The 18,904-nt window shown below is 53.5% G+C and overlaps 1 protein-coding gene across 1 annotated transcript in view; it reads right to left on the minus strand.

Moving 5' to 3' along the window:
- PAPPA2 (pappalysin 2) overlaps positions 1–18,314 on the minus strand; it is an 88,255-nt gene extending 69,941 nt beyond the window's left edge. Inside the window, exons 1-2 of the mRNA XM_066192161.1 lie at positions 17,843–18,314; positions 11,535–12,597 (exon numbers count right to left, since the gene is read on the minus strand). Coding sequence (XP_066048258.1) covers positions 11,535–12,597; positions 17,843–18,314 — 1,535 coding nt within the window. The remainder of the gene's footprint in view (positions 1–11,534; positions 12,598–17,842) is intronic.
- Positions 18,315–18,904: the final 590 nt, after the last annotated feature.

Consider the following 18,904-nt stretch of genomic DNA (forward strand, 5'->3'; position numbering starts at 1 on the left):
ACCTCCAGGGACAGGCCTGCCAGAGCTGTAACCCTCCATCGCAGTGCTCGGCCCAGGGACACACAGGCTTGCTCCACTCCAGGTTTAGGATTGGCACAAGCCTTGCCTCCCATTCCTGATGAGAGGTGTGGCCAGCAGGACAAGGGAGGGGATTCCTCCCCTCTACTCTGCTCTTGTGAGACCCTACCTGCAGTGGTCCAGAGCTGCAGCATTTGGGGCTGCCAGCATAAGGAAAATGTGGATCTGTCAGAGTGAGCCCAGAGGAGGCCACAGAGGTGATCAGAGGGCTGGAGCACCTCTGCTGTGCAGACCTAGGCGACATAGGAAACCCTGTGCCACCAAGAACCGATCCAGATATTTAGCATTTCTTACAGCACTTCAGCCCTAAAGCATCATTTGTTTCTGCCAAACAACCAAAGTCGACACACATTTTAAATTTAGTACAAAATAAGGTAAATGTTCCCAAAAAGCTCCTGCAGGAGTCTGGCTTTGAGCTTGTGTTAGCAGTAGAGATTCAACACATGAACCTTCCTTTTCACCCCCTCAGGGAAGACAAATCCATGCAAGTCCCATAAACTTCCTGACTTCTATGACAATTCTCATGTTGCTTAAGCATAATGGGCCATCAACTTTCCCCTGGGATAAATTTGGCCTGGCAAACTGTCTTTTAGTGCTCTACATCTTGGGGTAGTTGATAGCATTTAGGGTTTATTTTAATGGGAGCCAGTAGCCATGATCAATTGTAAAAGCTCTATTTCCACGGAAATGGGAATTTAATAGATTTTTGAAAATGCTGGTTATTGACCCAATGGGCCTTAATGGCTTAAAAACCATCTGATTGTAGCGTGTATGAGTAAATGCGTATGATTTTCAAATGAATACTGGAATAGGTAGTAAAAACCCATTTAAATGGCAGGAACCTGGTCAATAGGGAGTTTCCATTTGCTTGTTTGGCTTTTCTATTTCTATCTGGGTGAATCATGGCCGTCCCTTCCTTGGAGAGGCTCACCATTTCCTCACGGCTGAGATCATCCTGGAGCACGCAGCCCATCTGAGCCCCATGAGGGTCTAGGGATGTCTTTCATTAGACCAGGCAATGATGCAGAGCTCTGGTCTCTCAGAACAGCCAGGCTCCCAGATGCTTCCATGGTGGGAGCAGAGCACGCATGGACCATCCCTCATGGATGATGCACCCATTGCTCACAGGACAACTCCTTGGGAGCTGGAAAGACATGTGTGCCTCAGACTCTTGGGTTTGAACTCAACCTACAGGCTCCCAGCTGACAATCCTTCAGGGAAATTCCCAGGCAGAAATTTTGGTTTGCCTGGGGTTGACACATATCAAAGACATCAATAGGCGAGCACTCCAAAGGAATGCACTAACTGCTAAGAAGTAATCTTGGAAGCAACGGACAGACCAAACTCTGGAATTTATTCCACAGAACCTGCGAGCACTGACTGAAGCCCCCCTGCTCCAACTAGGGCATGTATTTAGGGTTATCACCCCCAGACGCCCTCCAAGGTCTACCAAAGCTCAGGGCAAGGCTGCAGTTATTCCTCATTCCCCATCACTGGAGCAGCTCCTTTCTGGCTGCCTTTTTTGTGAGGCTGCAGGAACACAGATGCCCAAGATTTTTACCTGTTTGAAACCAAACTGTGGGTTCAGCCACTACAAAGAGGAGATCCAAGGACATGTGTGCAGAACAGAAGGGCTGGGTGAGGATCATGGCAAAACTCCTTAGAATAAAGCAGAAAAAACCCCCAAGGACCTAAAAATTTGCAAATTTCAAAGGGACATCCGTTCTCCTGGTGCCTCTAACCTTCCCCTTCAAAAACCCAGTGAAGAGGCAATTAGAGAGTTCAGAGCCACACACTGTTGCCTCTTGTCCTCGTCAGTGGAATAAGCAGAGGAGACACACTGCAGCTTCCTACCTGCTTCCACCCCAGTAATGCATCTTCCACTTTCATGTTCAAGTATCACGGGTTGGTTTAGGTTGGAAATGACCTGAAAGACCATCTCATTCCATCCCCTGCCATGGGCAGGGACACTTTACATTAGGACAGGTTGCTCCAAGCCCTGTCCAACCAGGCCTTAAATGGAAAGGGATCCCAGCACTGGAAAGGGATCCCAGCACTGGAAAGGGATGAGGCAGGCACAACTTCTCTGAGACATCATCCTTGAAAACATGGAAAAAGCTGTAGTTGAGGAGAGTTAGTAAAAAAAAAAAAAAATCCAAAGAAGAAGTTAAAGATCCAGTTTGGAACCACTGAGGGGAATGAAAAGAGCTCTGTCTGGGAGAAAGGCAGTGAAGCAGCAGCTCAGGGAAGGAGGGGAGTCCAGGCTTGCCCTCCAAAGCCCAGCATAGGCAGCATCCCAGCCCCAGCACCCACCAACAGCTTGGGAGAGACCTGCTATCCACAGCACTGGGTAAGCACCCACCTTCCTTTGGCAATGCCAGTGCTGGCTGGAGTTACACAGAGTGTGGGAGAGAGGGCAAGCAAGAAGCAGCAGGGGAAATGGAGAAATACGTTTGCAGCCCTGTGTGGTTTTGGGAGGCAGAACTCAACAGTGGCAAGTTATTCTAGAGCCAGTTCCAAGCTAAACAAAGTCAGGGATGGTTCCCTTTCTGTCTGGATTGTTTGTTTCAAAGCAAAAGAAGAAAAAAAATCCCAGGCCAGGACAAAGTTTTACAGGTCTTTTTTGCCTAAGGTTGCACAGATCAGCCTTGTCCCACCTAAGCTACAAGAACAGACCTGTTAATCAGTTATCTTACTTTTTGCCTAAAACAAAAACATAAAGCAACGTTCCAGGCTTAAGGAGGCCTTATGGTTTTTGGACACAGCTCAGGGTCACCAGAAACCCAAACTTCACTGTCAATTTTTATAGTGCAATTCACAATCTGCCGAGCTAAGGGAGAGGGGATAACACCTGTGGGTTTAGTTCTCCTGGTCTGGCCCACCACCGCATGGGCTTCACATGGCTGAGCAGTGCCTCAGTGCCAGGAGGCTCATTAAAACCCTCCAGACACAGGGGAACTGTGCAACTTTTTTTCCTTGTGTTTAGCCAGGACAGAGCAGCTTCATCTCCATTCATTAAATGCCTCCCTTCCCTATGCAGGAGCTGGGAGACAGAAGGGCCAGATGCCACCATTAACAGCAGCACCTCATTGCCGCACGACTGGGGGGAAGATGTCCAAGACTCCTGTGCCTCAGTTTCCCTGGCTGACAATCACCTTTGCCCACAGGTCAGGCAGGTGTTTGCAAGCATCTTGAAAGCTGTGACCTCTGCTGCGCAGGGTTTTCATGGGAGTTCAGAAAAGTGAGGCACCCACATCTCACTGCTGTTCAAGGGAAAGCAAGCGTCCAGCCCGTCCCCAAGTGTCTCCTCCTCTCTCACAGCACCCTGCTTCACAGGACAGATCTCAGCCTCTGGGAAAGAGGGAGAGCAGTGGACTCGGTAAGATGGTAAAGGTGACCCTGCAGCACATGTGGCAGTGAGGATCTGCCTGAAGCCAAAGACTTTGGGAGTGGTGCACACCACCTTCAGCACCAGGCCTCAGCAGAGGGAGCGTGTGGAGATCTGCACTCGAACCAGCCAAGGTTGGAGAGAAACATGGACTGATGTGTATCAGGAGGCAGCTTGGCCACCTCCTGACAGAAGGCTCGGCTGACAAAGAAGGGCCAGACCACAAACTGGTTTCTGCATGGATGCAAAAGGCAGAACCCTGAGCTTGAGGCCATCTCCAAAAAGAGCCAAAGTGACAAGAAAAAACAAGAAAACCAGTCTCTCTTCTTCATCCATCCTCCCTGACAAACAGGGCAGCATCAAAAAAGGCACCGCAGGCACTGCAAGTTTGGGGAAGGATTTCTGCTGGTGCCAGACAAGCCTGCAGCCAGCTGCAATGGGCACCCCATCCACCAGCGGGGCAGAATAGGCAATAAAAGGGTGGCAGAAGACCAGGATGCCACCCTTCCAGTCCCTGGCCTGTCACTTCTGTTCAGATTCCTGGGCACTGGCAGGGTAAAGGTGATTTAACAGGCCTGACAGCAGCAGATCAGTTTGCTGAGGAAGGATGATGCTCCCAGGGCATTAAGCTAACAGCTCAAGAGGAGCCACGCAGCCCTGTGGACAATAAGCCCCTCCTTGTGCACTCTTTACCATGATGGCAATGTCCAGTATTCCCAAAACATTTGCTACATTCACCCTAAACTTCTCACTGAAGGGCAAAAACTTGCAACCATGACTGGTCAGGAAAGGAACTGAGACAGAGGAAAAGAAATCTGTTCAAGCCAAACATCTCCAGCTTGCTTTTTATATACATATATTCACTTTTTTTTTAGGGTAAAACCAAGTCCCAGGCCTCCAACTTATTTTTAGATCCAGGCAACTGGGTGTCCCAGCCAGAGAACAAAGTGCACAAGCCAGTATTCTAAGAATGCCTTCCTCACAGATATAAAAAGGACATGAGATAATTTATTGGGGAAATTCTGTAGTGCAACAATCATACGTTAACAGAACAACAACAACAAAAAAATTAAACCAAGGCTGCCTCTCATCCCCAGCATAGCCCTTGTGAGGCAACAGTCACAAACATTCAGCATCCTCATCCTTCTTAAAGCCTCCAAAGCAAGCCCTCTGCTTCACACCATCTCAGTGGGTTTGGGTGATGCTGAACTCCTTCCCTCCCAGCCCACTGCCCTCTGGAAAGGGGCAATTTGAGTTCCTAAATAACAGTGGTGGCTGGGCCAAGGAAAACTAGAAGCAGCTTGTTCACTTAAGGTCTCCCCTTGGCCACGGCTCAGGCTGCAAACTCAAGGCAGATTAAATCACCCCAGAGACCCCGCCAGCACCAGCCGATGGGGTGTCCCCTCCAGATGGCTGCCAAACCCCTGCCACCTCGGTTCTTGGGGTCTCACAGGCCTGGCCAGGGGCTCAGCTGGTGTCCTCCACCCACAGGCCAGGGTACAGTAGGATGAGGAGGAGCCCTGGGGAGGCCTAACAAAGAGTGACCCCTCCCAGCCATGGGACACACGCTGTTCCTTCACAATTGCCATCCCAACACAATCGGCCCCCCCTCGAGTGAGCCCCCGAGTCGGTGGTGTTTTCGAGAACAATAGCTCACATCTGGGACAGCTGTTTTCCCCAAAAGTACCCGGGCTGCCTACAGCCACTGGGCAGGGGTCCTGTGCCCTCGCTCACACGCAGATCATGTTCTCCCTCCCCCACAGAGATGTGGTCACTCCTGGGGGGAACAGAGCAGGTTCCTCCAGGAACTCGCTGCCTGGCAGCTCCATGCCCGCAGGAAGGCTGATGGGAGTGAGTGAGACTCATCTTCCCACAGAGATTTGTTGGAAATTAACCCCTGAGCTTTCTACCTTAGCAAGGAAAGAATTGAATTACTGTGAATTTATTTCCTAGGAAAAAAAAAAAAAAAAAGCAGGGAAGATTTGTGCACATCAGCAAGATAGGACTGGGAACCACCCTTGGAGCCAGACACCTCTACATTCCCATGCTGCTCTTCCAGCCCCGCAGGCTAACTCAACAGAGCTCTGGCCTCACTAGAAGGGGATATCACATGGAGCCCTCTCCAACCTTTGGAAGGTGCTCCCAAGAGCCTGCATGGGCCCTTGGATGGCAGCACCTTCATGCTTAGTTATTTCCCTCTGGAAAGAAGTCACTTCTGCAGTCCCACTGCCCTCCAGCTGTTGGATGGGCTGAGTCAGACCCTGGTGTGCCACATGTGCCCCAGAGGGAGTCTCCATGCTGGAGCCCCCACCACATCTCCTCTGCCACAACAATGCAGTCTCTCACTATCCCAAGCCCTCCCTCTTGGGAGCAAAATCCCACTGCTGGGCTCCCGGAACTAAGCAGTGGTAACATGCCAAATATTCCCCAATCAGAAAATAATCTATCTTCATATTACCCAACACTTTGAGAAGGTCAAAAGCAAATCTGGGGTCTTCACCCTCAAGCTAGGGCCCAGGGTGGGCTGAGGTACCTTCACATGGTTGTAGCCTCCAAATCCCACCAGAAGCAAGCAACTTGGGGGACATCCTGCCCACCTGATACAATGGGCTCTACCAAAAACATTCCCTCCTATTTTTGCTAAGTTAGAAAGCTGTTAATCCATAGGAAAGCTCAGAGAGAAGGGACTTTCATATAAAGAAAGGAGAAGTTTTCCAATGAGGTTAAATCCAAGCACTCATGAAACTTTAAAGCATCCACCAACAAACCATCAGGCTCCAGCAAAAAGTCCTGTTTAGTATTTCACCCTCACAGTCCCAGCAGGTATACTAGAGACTAGAAGCAGCAAGCTCAGAAGCCAGTGAGCCCACCACTGCCACTTTTGGTGTCTCCAAAGCACTCCCCTCCTCCCCACTTTAAAGCCCCAAGCCCAGCACTTGAGGCTCTTTGGAAACACCAGGGCAATCTTTGGGCACGTGCCAGTAGGACTCCAAGAGCTGCCAGAAGGAGCTCAAAAGCAGCCAGAGCCCAGGTTCTGAGCAGAGAACCTCCTAGCCGTGCATTGCTCATGGGACCAACATAGTCTCTGCCACTCCACAGCCGGAGAAAATCACTGAAAACACCCTCTCCCAACCACCACAAGCAGCAGACACCTACCACCTCCAGTTGAATCTGTTCTCTGCAACAGCTCCAGTGGCCTGAGGTTGTACACAAGGCTTTTACTTTTGCAATAACTTTGCATATACCTGCCCTCTTACACAGTAAGAAAGATCTACTAAGGTTTCCTGCAGTAGGGGAAGAAGAAGGGCAAGGGAGCAGCTAATTTGAATGCTGTTTTACCATCCAGTCGGGATTAAGGCTTAGGCAGGTCAGCTCTTGCCCCAAGACACCTCATTGCCTCACCTGCTCTCAATTTGACACCCTTTATGCTCTCAGGTCCAACCACATTCATCTGAACATCTTCTGACAAGGAGATGCTGCTCAGGTGCCCGGGGATAGCCCAGAGTGATTCCTTCTTCCTCCTGATTGTCCACCAGGGACTTTTAGCGAGGTTAATCTGGATCAGCTTTTGAAGACAAGGCTTAAACTGCAGGAGGCTCCCAAGCAGCCTTAACCCAATTAAGCATCAGTCCCTTAGGAGGGAGGCCAGCTAAGCTTGCATTAAAGCCCATCAAGTGCCCAGTTAATCAGGTACATTTTAACATCACAGCTTTGGTCATCCCAGCGGAGACCACCAAGCCTGGAGACACCTCATCATTTTTCACTTCCTTTTGTCACTTTGGTTATTTCTGCCATTACTTTGGGCAGCAAGATGAAAGGCCCAGCAGCTCTGCCCTTACCCACTTTGCTCTCCAGACTCCCCTCTGGTTTTTCTTTTCACATTAACTGTGTCACACACCAGATTCTCGTTGACTAAGTGCCCGAGGGGGACCCTCGCTGAGTGTTAATTGCTGCTAATGAGCTGTTGCTGCTTTCCTTCCAAGAGCACCAATTACAGCAGCACTCAAGCTCTACAAGAAGATGGGAACCTGCAGAAAATTAAGGCAAATTTTACTCCAGACCCTGACATTGGACCACCAGCAACTCCTGGAAAATGCTTGAAGTCAGGATGAAACTGGCCGAAGGACTATCATCCTTCACCCAGTAACTCTCCTGATGTTGCCTGTTCCCTTGCTCCTCATAAGGTAGACCAGAGGTGAATGAGAAATCTGTGACTTGCTTCCCATGTCTCTTGTTGGGGTGCCTTGCAGGGATGTCTACACACAGCTCTCCACCTGAGTTCTTGCTCAAGTCCCTCTCCAGCCATACAAGCACAGTCCCACTGGTGGGTTTCACCCATGGGGGGTGGCCCGGCTGGCTCATAGCACAGCAGCGCTTTTCTTGTTCCATGGGCTACCAGAGGAGGGGCAGGAGGGACTCAGCAATATGTGTCAGTGCCCACTGATATAATTTCAGCATCAACCCTTATCCCAGCTTCTGCCTCGGCCACAGTTGGCTCCATTCCCACCAGAGTTTTCACAGAGCCCTGGCATGGTGTGGGCTGGAAAGGATTTTAAAGATCAACTTGTTTCAACGCCCTTCCAAAGCCAGGGACACTTTCTACTGTCCCAGGTTGCTCCCAGCCCTGTCCAACCTGGCCTTGGACACTTTCAGGGATAGAGCAGCCACAGCTTCTCTGGGCACCCTGTGCCAGGGCCTCCCCACCCTCACAGCGATTAATTTCCTCCTAATATCTAACCTAAACCTGACCTCCTTCAGCTTAAACCCATTCCCCCTTGTCCTGTCACTACAAGCCCTTGTAAAAAAAAAATAATAATCCTTCTTTCCAAATCTCATTTCCCTCCCCTGGGTGACTGTATAAGCTGGCACCAGCTGTAGCCCTGGAAGTATAATGAGATGTTCACCAGCTAAAAAGCACTGAAGCCACCACTGTTCCTCAGCTCTTTCCTCTAATTTACCTCTCTCTAAACTGCAGCCCAAGAGGGAATTTTAAATCAGGAATGTGTTAAGATGGAAAAAGCATTTGCTTGAGTGGTTACAATTGTAAATGCCAAGACAAGGTGTTGAGACCCTGCACCAAAATATATTGAATCTGTCTACAATGCTGGTAAGAAATTGCCCGGCATCTCGCTCTGACTTTCTCAATTCAATTATTTTTGGCCATAGTAAGAAACATTCACCTCTAAACCTCCAAACTCTTTGTGAAAGCCTTGAAATGAAGTAGAGATGATTTAATCCATGAAGAAGATCCTAAGATTTTTGGTCTTGCCATCTTGATCTGAAAGGAGACACAGCGATTACCTGCAGTGGGGGTTCCCTCTCTCCTGACTGTCCCCAAGCCACAGCTCCCACCTGGACTCTGGCGCAGGTATGAGGCAGCAGAGACCTCTGGGAGAGCAGAAGCGAGCTTGGTCTCCTCCAGTTACAGACCCAAGGCTGTTGTTTGCATCAAAGCACCTGGCTCCTACTGTTCCGCTTTTCTGCAGTTTGTTAAATTTTATTTCACGTTATTTCTCCCATTTTGGCATCCACCCTAAAAATCCTTCTGTAAGTTCGCCAGCTGCCCTGCTCATTTAAGTATAATACCTTACAGCAAACACAGCAGCACTCAGCAGGAGCCCTGCCTGAACAAAACCCCTCAGGCTGAGGTCCCCTGCTTCTGTGTCTTGGGGTTCACCCACAAATTTTGGGGGAATGCCACAAACCTGGCCATGCTCTTCAGCAAGAACAAGTTCACCTCGGTTTTTCACACACTACTAGTTTCCCAGCAGATTTCCCCCAAACACATATTACTTCCCCAGAAACCATTGTCAGTAGGGATGAGAACAGGGAAGGTGGGTGTCCAACAGCCTCACCGGATCGGATGGGACTCTGAGCAATCTGGTCCAGTGAAAGGTGTCCCTGCCCATGGCAGGAGGGGCGGAACTGGATGCGCTTAAAGGTCCTTCCCACCCAAACCATTCAATGACTCCTTTTTTCTGTGATCTCTGAAGAAGCCAGCTCAGAAGACCTCAGTGGCAGCAGGATTCAACCCATGCCCCCTCATTTCCCAAATGCCAGGCACACTGGATTTCATTTTTCTGAGTTTAGACTACAATCAATCATTCCTTTCCTCCGTGCAGACCAATGAGGTCTGCAGAAAGAAAATTGCAAAAGATTTGTTATTTCCCTAGTGTTCCCATTTTCCCATTCCTTTCCCACAGAAGCAAGGGTTTTGTTTTTTTTGTTTTGTTTTGTTTTCTTTTGTTTTGTTTCCCAACTTTCAGGGGAAAATCCTGACAAATGGAAGCCCTGATTCATACCAGCAAAAATTTGGCCTTTTTCAATTTAAGGTGGAGCCCTTCTTGTCTGAGGATAAAAACATTTCTCTAACTGCACACAGAGGCAAGGACAGAGCCTTTGCCTTGCCAAAGCCAAGGCCAAGTGGTGTTGGGTGCTGATGGCCACCACAAGTGGAGAGTTGTTGTGCAGGTTTTTCATCTGCTCCATGATCAGGGAAGCACTGCCATGCTGGCTCACAGCATGGGAAACACGGAGACAGGTGTGGCAGTGGTGGCAATGCTGGCTGTCACCAAAGAGACTTCTAGAGGTAGGAAAACATCTGGGGAGGGTTGCTTGGGCAGGGACACGGTGTGATGCCTCTCTGTATCGCTGGGATGCACTGGAAGAAAGGTTCCCCGTCCTCCTCCTGTGTTTCCTCAGGCAGTTTAAGGATGGGTGAGAAAGACTTGGGAAGGAAGGAGGGAAAGTGTTGCTCCTCCCTATCACCACTGCCCAAACAGAGACGCCTGCTTCCCTCCTCCCTCTGTGTCTTGTCTGGGAAGGACCAGAGAGAAGAAGCAGATTTGGGAAAAAGGGATTTATGGCTACAGTCTATCTGCTCCCACTGCCCAGAGAAAGAAAAGCAAAAGAGAAAGAAGATCAAAGAACAGATGTGTCCCTAAAACCTTCCCTTGCAACTTTTCTCAGCAGATGCTGCCATCTGTGCTGCACCACTCCCACTCCAGTGGGCACCTCTGCCTGTCACTGGGAGCCAACAGCAGGGAATGAGTTTTCTCTGATAATGAGGCAAGAGCAGCTTTAAATTTAAAGGGGAAGAAAAAAAAAAAAAGGAAAAGCTGTTACTTTTTTTCCCCTTCCCCATCTCCATACAGAAAGTACATTTAGCAGAACCCCGAATGCTGGAAGCCATCAAGAGTCAACAGGGCTACTGGCACTTCAGAGGCTCCAGCAAGGAGGGCAGGTGGGTGCAAGCCAGCAACTGCACCGAGGACACTGTTCCCAACAACCTGGGCTCCCCCATCATGTGGATGGGTCTGCCCCTCCATCCCCTCCCCTTGCTGCTGACTCCAAAAACCCCTGGGGAGAGCAAGGGTTCCCTAACATAGCATGGATGCTCCATGGGTTTTAGTCCATTTGGATTTTCAAGGTATTTTGCACCTGCAGCACACAGTAAAGGCAGATGTCCTCCTCCAGCCAAGGGTATCTCCTCGTGAGCATCACTCCCTGGGGCAAGATTCAGGAACACACCCACACCTTTCCAAATCCTGCACCTCACACTAGCACTGCTGGGTTGCCTCCTTCTCCCCACTCCAGCACTCAAGAAAAGGCTTTTTGAACACAAATTAAGAAATCAGACTTTAGACACATCCAGGGAAAGTGGGAAAGGGCAGCAATTCCCCAACTACATGCCATGCAGAGGATCAGCGTAAGCAATATCCTTTGCAGGGGATGCTCTGCCCACCCCAGGGGTGCCCACATTCCCACTGGCATGTAACTAGAGGCTGGCAGCTCTGCATTGGGAATCCCCCCGGGGTTGTGGGGCAGGGGGGAGGAGTGTCCCAGGGGAAAAAACACTTGCTGGCAGGGCTTCACAGAGGGGTGCCATGTCACATTGTAGGATTTACTTCTGATGGCAAACACACCCAATCCCATGGGAAAACGCCCCTCTGCCTGCCCACACCGGAAAGCCACTGGTCAGAAGCAATACCCAGGTGCAGAGCAGGTGCCGGGGAGAGGGTGCATCCCATCCCTTGGACATCCCACCCCCCACAAGCCCCACACCTACCGCTGGGGAGAGTCAGGGTCGAAGCAGGTCCTGGCCACGTCGGTGGCCCGCGGGTCGCAGCAGTCGCCGTCATCGAAGTCGTCCAACATGTTGTTGCACTCCATGTGGCAGACGCCGTCCCGGCGCTTCCAGGAGAAGCAGCGGCCGGGCCTCCGGCAGTCCCCACCATCGTAGCCAGTGAGGGGATGCTCGCACTCGGGGTCACAGCGCTCATTGCCCACCTTGCTGGGCTCGCAGCCCAGCAGGACAGCGCGGCGGCGCAGGGAGGAGTTGTGCACCTCCAGCAAGCTAAGCTGCCAGGAGATGTTGTAGGGCCGGAAAGCTTCGCTCAGAGCCCGGTGCTGCCGCCAAATCTGCTCCCAGCTGACGGTGGGCCGCGCGCCGTCGTCCTCGGCCAGGTTCACCACGCGGTACCGCACCACCTTCCAGCTGCGCAGCGGCCAGTGCTGGTTGTAGTGCGACACCAGCTCCACGTTATCGCAGGCGGTCTGCCCGCAGGCAGGGGGGCCCAGCGGCCGCAGGATGGGGGGTGGTGGGGACAGCAGCACCCACTGCTGGGGGAAGGCACCCTCCCGAAAAGGGGTCCAGCATTCCTCCGGGGTGGCAAAGCCAGCGGCCAGAGCCAGCCCTGCCGTCTCCTCAGCCACCTCCTCTAGAAAGGAACGCTGGAGACGGGACTGGGACAGGGCACCGCGCCACAGGGCCAACCCAGCCAGGTGTCCCCGGAAAGTGTGGGTGGTCCCCCAGGCGTCCCCCCCAAGCAGCAGCGTGCGACAGGAGGACATGAAGGCACTGTGCAGGGGTCCCTCCTGCCCGCCGGAACGGCCGACCCGCACCCCATCCACGTAGAGGGCCATCCACCGCCCATCGTAGCTAGCAGCCAGGTGTGTCCATGCCCCAGGGAGGTAGCGGTGCTGGGAGGTGACCTCGGTGGCAGTGGCTGCCCGGTCCGTGCGCAGGGAGAAGAAGAAGCGGGCATCCTTCTTGCCACTGAGCTGCAGGGCGCGGATACCCAGCGCCCAGCCCTTGTCGCTGGCTGAGTGAGAGCAGTTGTTGAAGACACCTGCAGCAGGGCGGGGACAGGGATGGAGAGAGAGAGGAGAGCTGGTAAGGACCAGAGAGCATCACCGCTCGTCCCTGGAGCACAAGCTGGGTCCTCGGCAGTAGATAAATGAAGGTGGTCAGAGGCTGAGCAGTGGGTGCTCCACCAGGGGTGACACCCTAGCCCTCATTCAAAATCATTTGGATGAGTAGGTGGAGTAGCCAGGAAGAGTGGCAGAGCCAGAGAGGCAGGATGGAGAGCGGAGGAAGAGCGTGGATAGGAGGAGAGGCTGAAGAGAGAGGTGTTTCTGAGTTGCTCTCTGTAGGAGTGCTCCGGCGGGATGGGATTAGAGGCTAAGCTTTTTATCTGCGAGCCAAAGCTTTTAAGAATTAGAGCACAGTAACCCAAAGCAATACAGGCTCCTCCAGGGACTGCTTCCCCAACAGCTTCCAGGCAGCTTTACAGCTCTCGTTTATGCTCCAGTTTCCCTCCCAGTCATGCATCCAGTGCTGGCGGGAGAGGGTTGGAGAGGGCTGTGCTGCCTCCAGCCTGGCGAGTGCACTCCTCAGCCCCTGTGGTCACCTGAACATAAATCCATTCCCAGGAATAGCCTCTCCCTCTGCGCCCAAGCATATTGCAAACCTGTTTTAGGCTGGGCAAGACCCGGAGCTGTGCTGACTTTCCCCCAGACTGCTGAGTACCCACGGCAAAGAACCAGAGGCTTGCAGGCACAGAAAGCCCTCGGGAATCAGTGGCCATAAGGCACTTAAACGCTGGCAAGGGTAAAGGGACCTGCTGCCTGAAATAAATGCCTCTGGGCTCCTAAACCACCACAGCCAGGACGTTCATGCAGGTCATTGGCTGAGGTGAATGAGTTTGAAGTCACTCTTGCACTTTGACACTCAGTGTCTTCTGGGACCACCCTGCTCTCCTATTCATCACCCCAACAAAGTGTCCCAATGCTGACAAAACCTGCTGCCATGCCCAGAGACTCCTGCTGTGGTATTTCTTATTCTCCATCCTTCTTTTCCTGCTGCATGGATTGTCCTGTCCCTCATTGTGCCATTCCCATTGCATACATTGCTTGCTCATCTTCATGGCATCAGGACCTCGGGGTCTAAAACAAAGCCCTCCTGCCTGTGCCAGTGTCTTTCCTGTCCCTGGGGACACCCCACCTGCTGCCAGAATATCAAATAGGCCAGTAGAGAGAAGCAGAGGTGTAGAACAGAAGGAGCTTCAGGAGCAGCAGGATCTCCTGGCTCTCATCCAGGGCGTGTGTCTGAAGCCAGGTTACCATGACCCCATGTTTCCCCCTTATAAACACGGCTGGCAAAGGTCACACCAAGCCCTGCTGCACCCCAGGAAGCAGCATCCCTCCCTCCCTCCATCCATCACTTCCATCAAGGGCGAGATGGGTGGTGGCCTCTAAACCATCCCACGGTTGTAACCACCCTGGGCATGGATCCCTGTCACTGCTCACTACAAAGGCAGCCACGCACAAAGCCTCCGTGGGCGGATGGGCTTTGGCCAACTCTTGTTTTCTGGTGGATTGTGAAAGAAAAGCAGAAAGACCAGGGGAAGCTGAGACAGGGAGAAGCCAAAAAGCAGGAGGTGAGCAAAGGAGCCTTGCAGAAGTGAGAAGGCAAAGCTGGAGAGTACTTCTGGTCTGGGTGCTGGCTTTAACATGCTGAGACCTGCACACTTGAAAGCCATCTTTTGGTCCTCACTGGAGTGGAGGAAACAGAGCTTGGTACCTTCACTCTTGGGAAAACTCAGGCAGTTCGACTTGAAATGATTCAGAGTGCCCCAAATTTGATTAAGCCCCAAGATAGAAATAGGAAAAACAGCATCAGGGGTTGAGTGTAAGCTATCATCCTCACGGATCCATGCTGGAGCCAAGCCATGCCTGGCAGTGCCTGATGAGTTCAACACTGGCCAAAAGAAATTTAAATGAGCTCAGGACCAGGTATAAGGACCTCATCAAAGTCCTCAAAGGGATGTAAGTAAGGCCAAGGCCAGCTCTGCAACAGGGGAGGAAAACCAGTAAATCAGCAGCTGGTGCATCCTAGACATAGCCAAGGATGACACCTCCTCATCAGCAGCTGTGAAGGTTCTGCAGGCAGAGCCACATGTCCCACAGCCAGCAGCCATGGCAGAACGGTGTAACAAAAAAGGTCTAGCACCAGGTCCTGACATCTCTCAAGGGCCCTCATGAGAAATCATCGGGGGGCAGTCTCAAGACCCCAGAGTTTGCCAAGGAGCTTGGTATTTTGTCCTGAGACAACCCACCAGAAGGGAAAGCTGTTTGTAGAAGTGTGAGGTGTCTCCTCAGCAGCTCTAAGTACAACTCTGTCTCTGATCCCTCAGGCAGCAAAGGGTAGCTCTAGCCTGGTTTATGCTGTTCACCTGAGCCTTAGGGGAATGCCTCTGGGGGTTGACACAAGAGTTGTTGGTAACGGTGCAAAAAATTTTGAAGAGGAAGATACCTGCCAGGGAAGGTCATGGAGAAAAAGCTCACAAAGAGATGGAATGGGCCCCTTTGTAAGGACCCCACTGCAAGCAGCCTCTCCCACTGGGGTCAGGAGTTTTGCAGCACAAGGAATAGCTTCCAGTCACGCTTTGAGACCCAGATACTGGGGAAAATTGGCTGCTAAAGCTCCAGAGGGTCTGACAAAGGCCAGGAGCCTCTAGTCATGGTCACCCTTCAGGATATGCAGTGGGAACCAGCTCAGGTACCCAAGGAGGACATCTGGATTTAGACACAGCATGGATGGTCTCTGGTGAAGGATCTGACTCAACAAAATCACCCATAATTTGAGTGAAAACAAACCTCAGCCCGGCACAAAGGGAAATCCCTTGGGGTTCACAGAAGCAGAGCAGGCATAAATGAAAGGGAGAAAAAAAAGGTGGAAAAGGAAACTGCATCAGATGAAAGGACTCTCATCTGCTGCCCAAAATGAGTGGGACAAGGAAGAAGGACCAGTTTTCTTCCCTAACAGTGGCTGTGGCAGGTTATACCCCAGCAGAAATCCCCCCATGAAGGAACAACTAAGAAGGATGAACACCCCCATCCAAGGTGGCCCTGAGGCAAAATGTGGCATCTAGGGGAAAAACCAGGAACTCCTGAGCCTTCAATTCAAGCAGCAGCCACACCAGCTGATGGGACAGCTCGTTTTCCATGATCAGAGCTGCTCAGTCTGCCCTTCCTTCCCGGGCACTGATGCTGCAAGAGCTCAGCTCTGCCCTGCTTTCCTCCTCCCTTCCCTCACACATGGTCACTTGGAGCATCTCCAGCTCCTCCACACCTTTGGATGACCTCATGCTCAGTCTCCTCTCCTTTGACAGAGCAGGAGCACCAGATCAGAAGCAGACACAGCACCTGCTGAGGGCTGGCAGCTGCCTCTGTCACCTGCTCACACAAAATGCCAGCAGCACAGGGCTGGTCCCCTTCGGCCACCCACACCCAGACCCCTTGGTCCCAACTGCAGGGTGACAGTGGGAAGTGAACAGTGACTCAGACAGCCGGAGGTTCCTGGGGCTGACTCAAACCCTGGAGCAGGGAAGCTGGGGGATATTACTCGAGTGAATGCCAGCACTCACGGGTGGTGCTTTCAGCACTAACAACTGTCCCACCCTCCAGAAGGAAATTTAAAAATAAAGAATAAGTAATAATAATAATAATAATAATAATAATAATAATACTCTGCTGGCTAGCTGGGAAACTCAAAACCCAGCACCTGAAAGCCAGAACTCCAGATGCAAACAGCTGTGCTGCTGATGCAATGACTGGGAATTGTGCTCCCTGCATCCCAAGGTGCAGAGAGGCATTGAGGATGCTGACAGGAAGGTGGACAGTGAGGTGGATGCTAGGGAGTTTGGTAGTCTCCTTGTACAGGGCTGTTTTTCCCCTTTGCCACTGAAAGAACAGGCTGCAGGTATGGTTTTTTGCCCTATAACTGAAGGGAAAAAATCAGTGAAAGGGACAAGGCAAAGCAGAGGGAGGTTCAGTGCAGTGATCACAAGCCAAAGGAGAGTTAGCACAGAGTGAAGAATTCCCCAATCAGCTTGGCTGGGGCAGCACAGAAACACAGGAGCCCCCCCTGTGGGGCCCCCAGACATCCTCTGCCATCTGTTCCCAGCCCTCCCTAGCATCCCTGCACTGCCCTGCCAAGGCTTGTACCCAGGAACAAACACCCATCCTGGCACAGCTGAATGAAGCACCGCTGCAGGAGGTGACATCTGCCCCACTCTGTGCCTGTGTACCTGTCTTCTCTGTCTCCTCAGCTTCTCCATCACAGGATAATTAAAGTTGGAAAAAAACCTTTAAGGTCATATCCGACAGTTAGCACTGCCAAGCTCACAAATAAACCATATCCCTAAGCATCACATTTATACATTTTTAACACTTCCAGGGATGGTGATTCCACCACTTCCCTGGGCAGCCTATTCCAGCACACGACAACTCTTTCAGAGAGGAAATTTTTCTTAGTATCCAATATAAAAGTCTCTTGGCACAATTTGAGGTAATTTCCTCTTGTCCCATCACTTGTTACTCAGGAGAAGAGACAGACAACCACTACACCCTCCTTCCAGGTAATTGTGGAGAGTATTACGGTCCTCGCTGTGCCTCCTTTTCTCCAGGCTGAGCCCCCCACTAGCTCGCTCAGCCGCTCCTCATAGAACTCCCTCATCCCTTTTCGTGTTTCTCAGCAAGTTCTTGAGGGGGCAGTTACGGGCAGGACAAGTCCCTGGGACCGGCCCCTGCCCCGCAGCCGTTCCGCAGAGCCCTCGGGGCCGCAGCCCGGGGACCGGAGCGGGGCCGAGCCGTGAGCGCGGCGCGGCTGCCACCGTGCGGCCACCGCCCCGGGGGCCCGCCGGGAGCCCCGGAAAGCCTCAGTGTGCCCGGAGCCCCGAGCTGGGGGGACTGGTGGGCTGGGGGGGGGAAAGGAGGATCAGGGGGAGCGTATCACCCAGAGAGACCTTCCAGCTCCCGGCGAGGGAAGACGGAAAAACCAGATGGAGCCGGGGCGGGATGGGGGGGCATGGGGGCGGGCTGGGAAGACGGGGCGGGTGGGAACAGAGGGGAGGGGATGGTTTAGGGTTTGGTCTCAAGGGAAGGAGGAATATTCCACGCCCGCGGTGCTGAGAACGCGGGTGTGGGCGCGGGGTGTCACCTGCCAGAGCGGCGATGTCAGGGAGTCCCCCGTGCGGATGTTCGAGGAGGGTCGCGGGTGTCGGGTCCCCATCCCTCCCTGCCGGGGTTTACCTGCGATGATGGCCGGGTTGTTCTGTCCGCCCTCCGCCTTCACCCACAGCTCCAGGGTGAACTCCTCCCGCGGGACTGCGGGCAGCGCCTCCGCCCGCGCCGCCAGCTGCTCCCGGCCGCCCGAGAAGTACAGGGCGGGCAGCGGCCGCTCCCGGGGAGGGTCCGGCACCTGCGGCTCCCGGCCCCGCCGCCTCTCCCCCCAGCTGCGGCCCCGGCCGCGGCCGTCCGCCTCGCCCTCCGGCTCTTCTCCTCCTCCCCTGGCTCCCCGCGGTCTCCGGCCCCGCGGGGATGCAGCTCCGAGCGCCCCGTGCGCGGCGGGACCCTGCGGGTACAGCCCGTACGGGTGATGCGGGGGGGCGGCGCGGCGGCTCGGAGCCTCCATCCCGCACCCCGACACCGGCGGGGGCTCCCCGCGGGCCAGGCTGAGCGCCGCCAGCAGCAGCGCGGCCAGGGGGGCTCCGCCGCGCAGCATCCTCCTTGGGAACGAAGTTTTGGGGGCTGGGAGGTGGGGGGCGAGTGGCGGCGGGGGAAATGGGGTGTTCAGGGGGGCGGCGGGCGGCAGCGCCGGGGCACGGTCCCCCGCCCCCCGCCGCAGCCGCTGCCCCCAACTTTTCCCCGGCACCGCTCTCCTCCCTTCTGCTCCTGCGGGAGGAGGAGGAGGAGGAGGAAGAGGAGGAGGAGAAGGAAGGCGAGGGCACCGCGGCGGGGACCCCCCTTCTGCCTGCAGCCGGGGTTCCCGGGGCACGGCGGACCCTGCGCAGCTCTCGGCGCTGCCCGGCTCTGCCTGCGGGAGCGGGGGCTGCGTTAGTCGCCCTTATCTAGAAAGCCCCGAGGCGCTTCGCTCCCCCCCCCCCCCCCACCTCAAGGAGGGGTGTGGAGGGGGGGCTGCCCTTATTTAAAGATGATTATGTCCAATCTAATAAACCCCGAGCGGAGCATCGCCCTCCCTTCCCTCCTCCCTCGCGGGCGCTGCCCAGGATGCTGGCGGGGAGGGGATGCGGAGGAGACACAACCCTCCGGGCGCTGGATCCCCTCCGCACCTCCTTCCCGCCCTCGGGCTTT

Source organism: Chamaea fasciata, unplaced genomic scaffold (assembly GCF_029207755.1).
Source record: "Chamaea fasciata isolate MVZ Bird 193981 ecotype frontalis unplaced genomic scaffold, bChaFas1.0.hap1 SCAF_10, whole genome shotgun sequence".
NCBI lineage: Eukaryota > Metazoa > Chordata > Aves > Passeriformes > Sylviidae > Chamaea > Chamaea fasciata.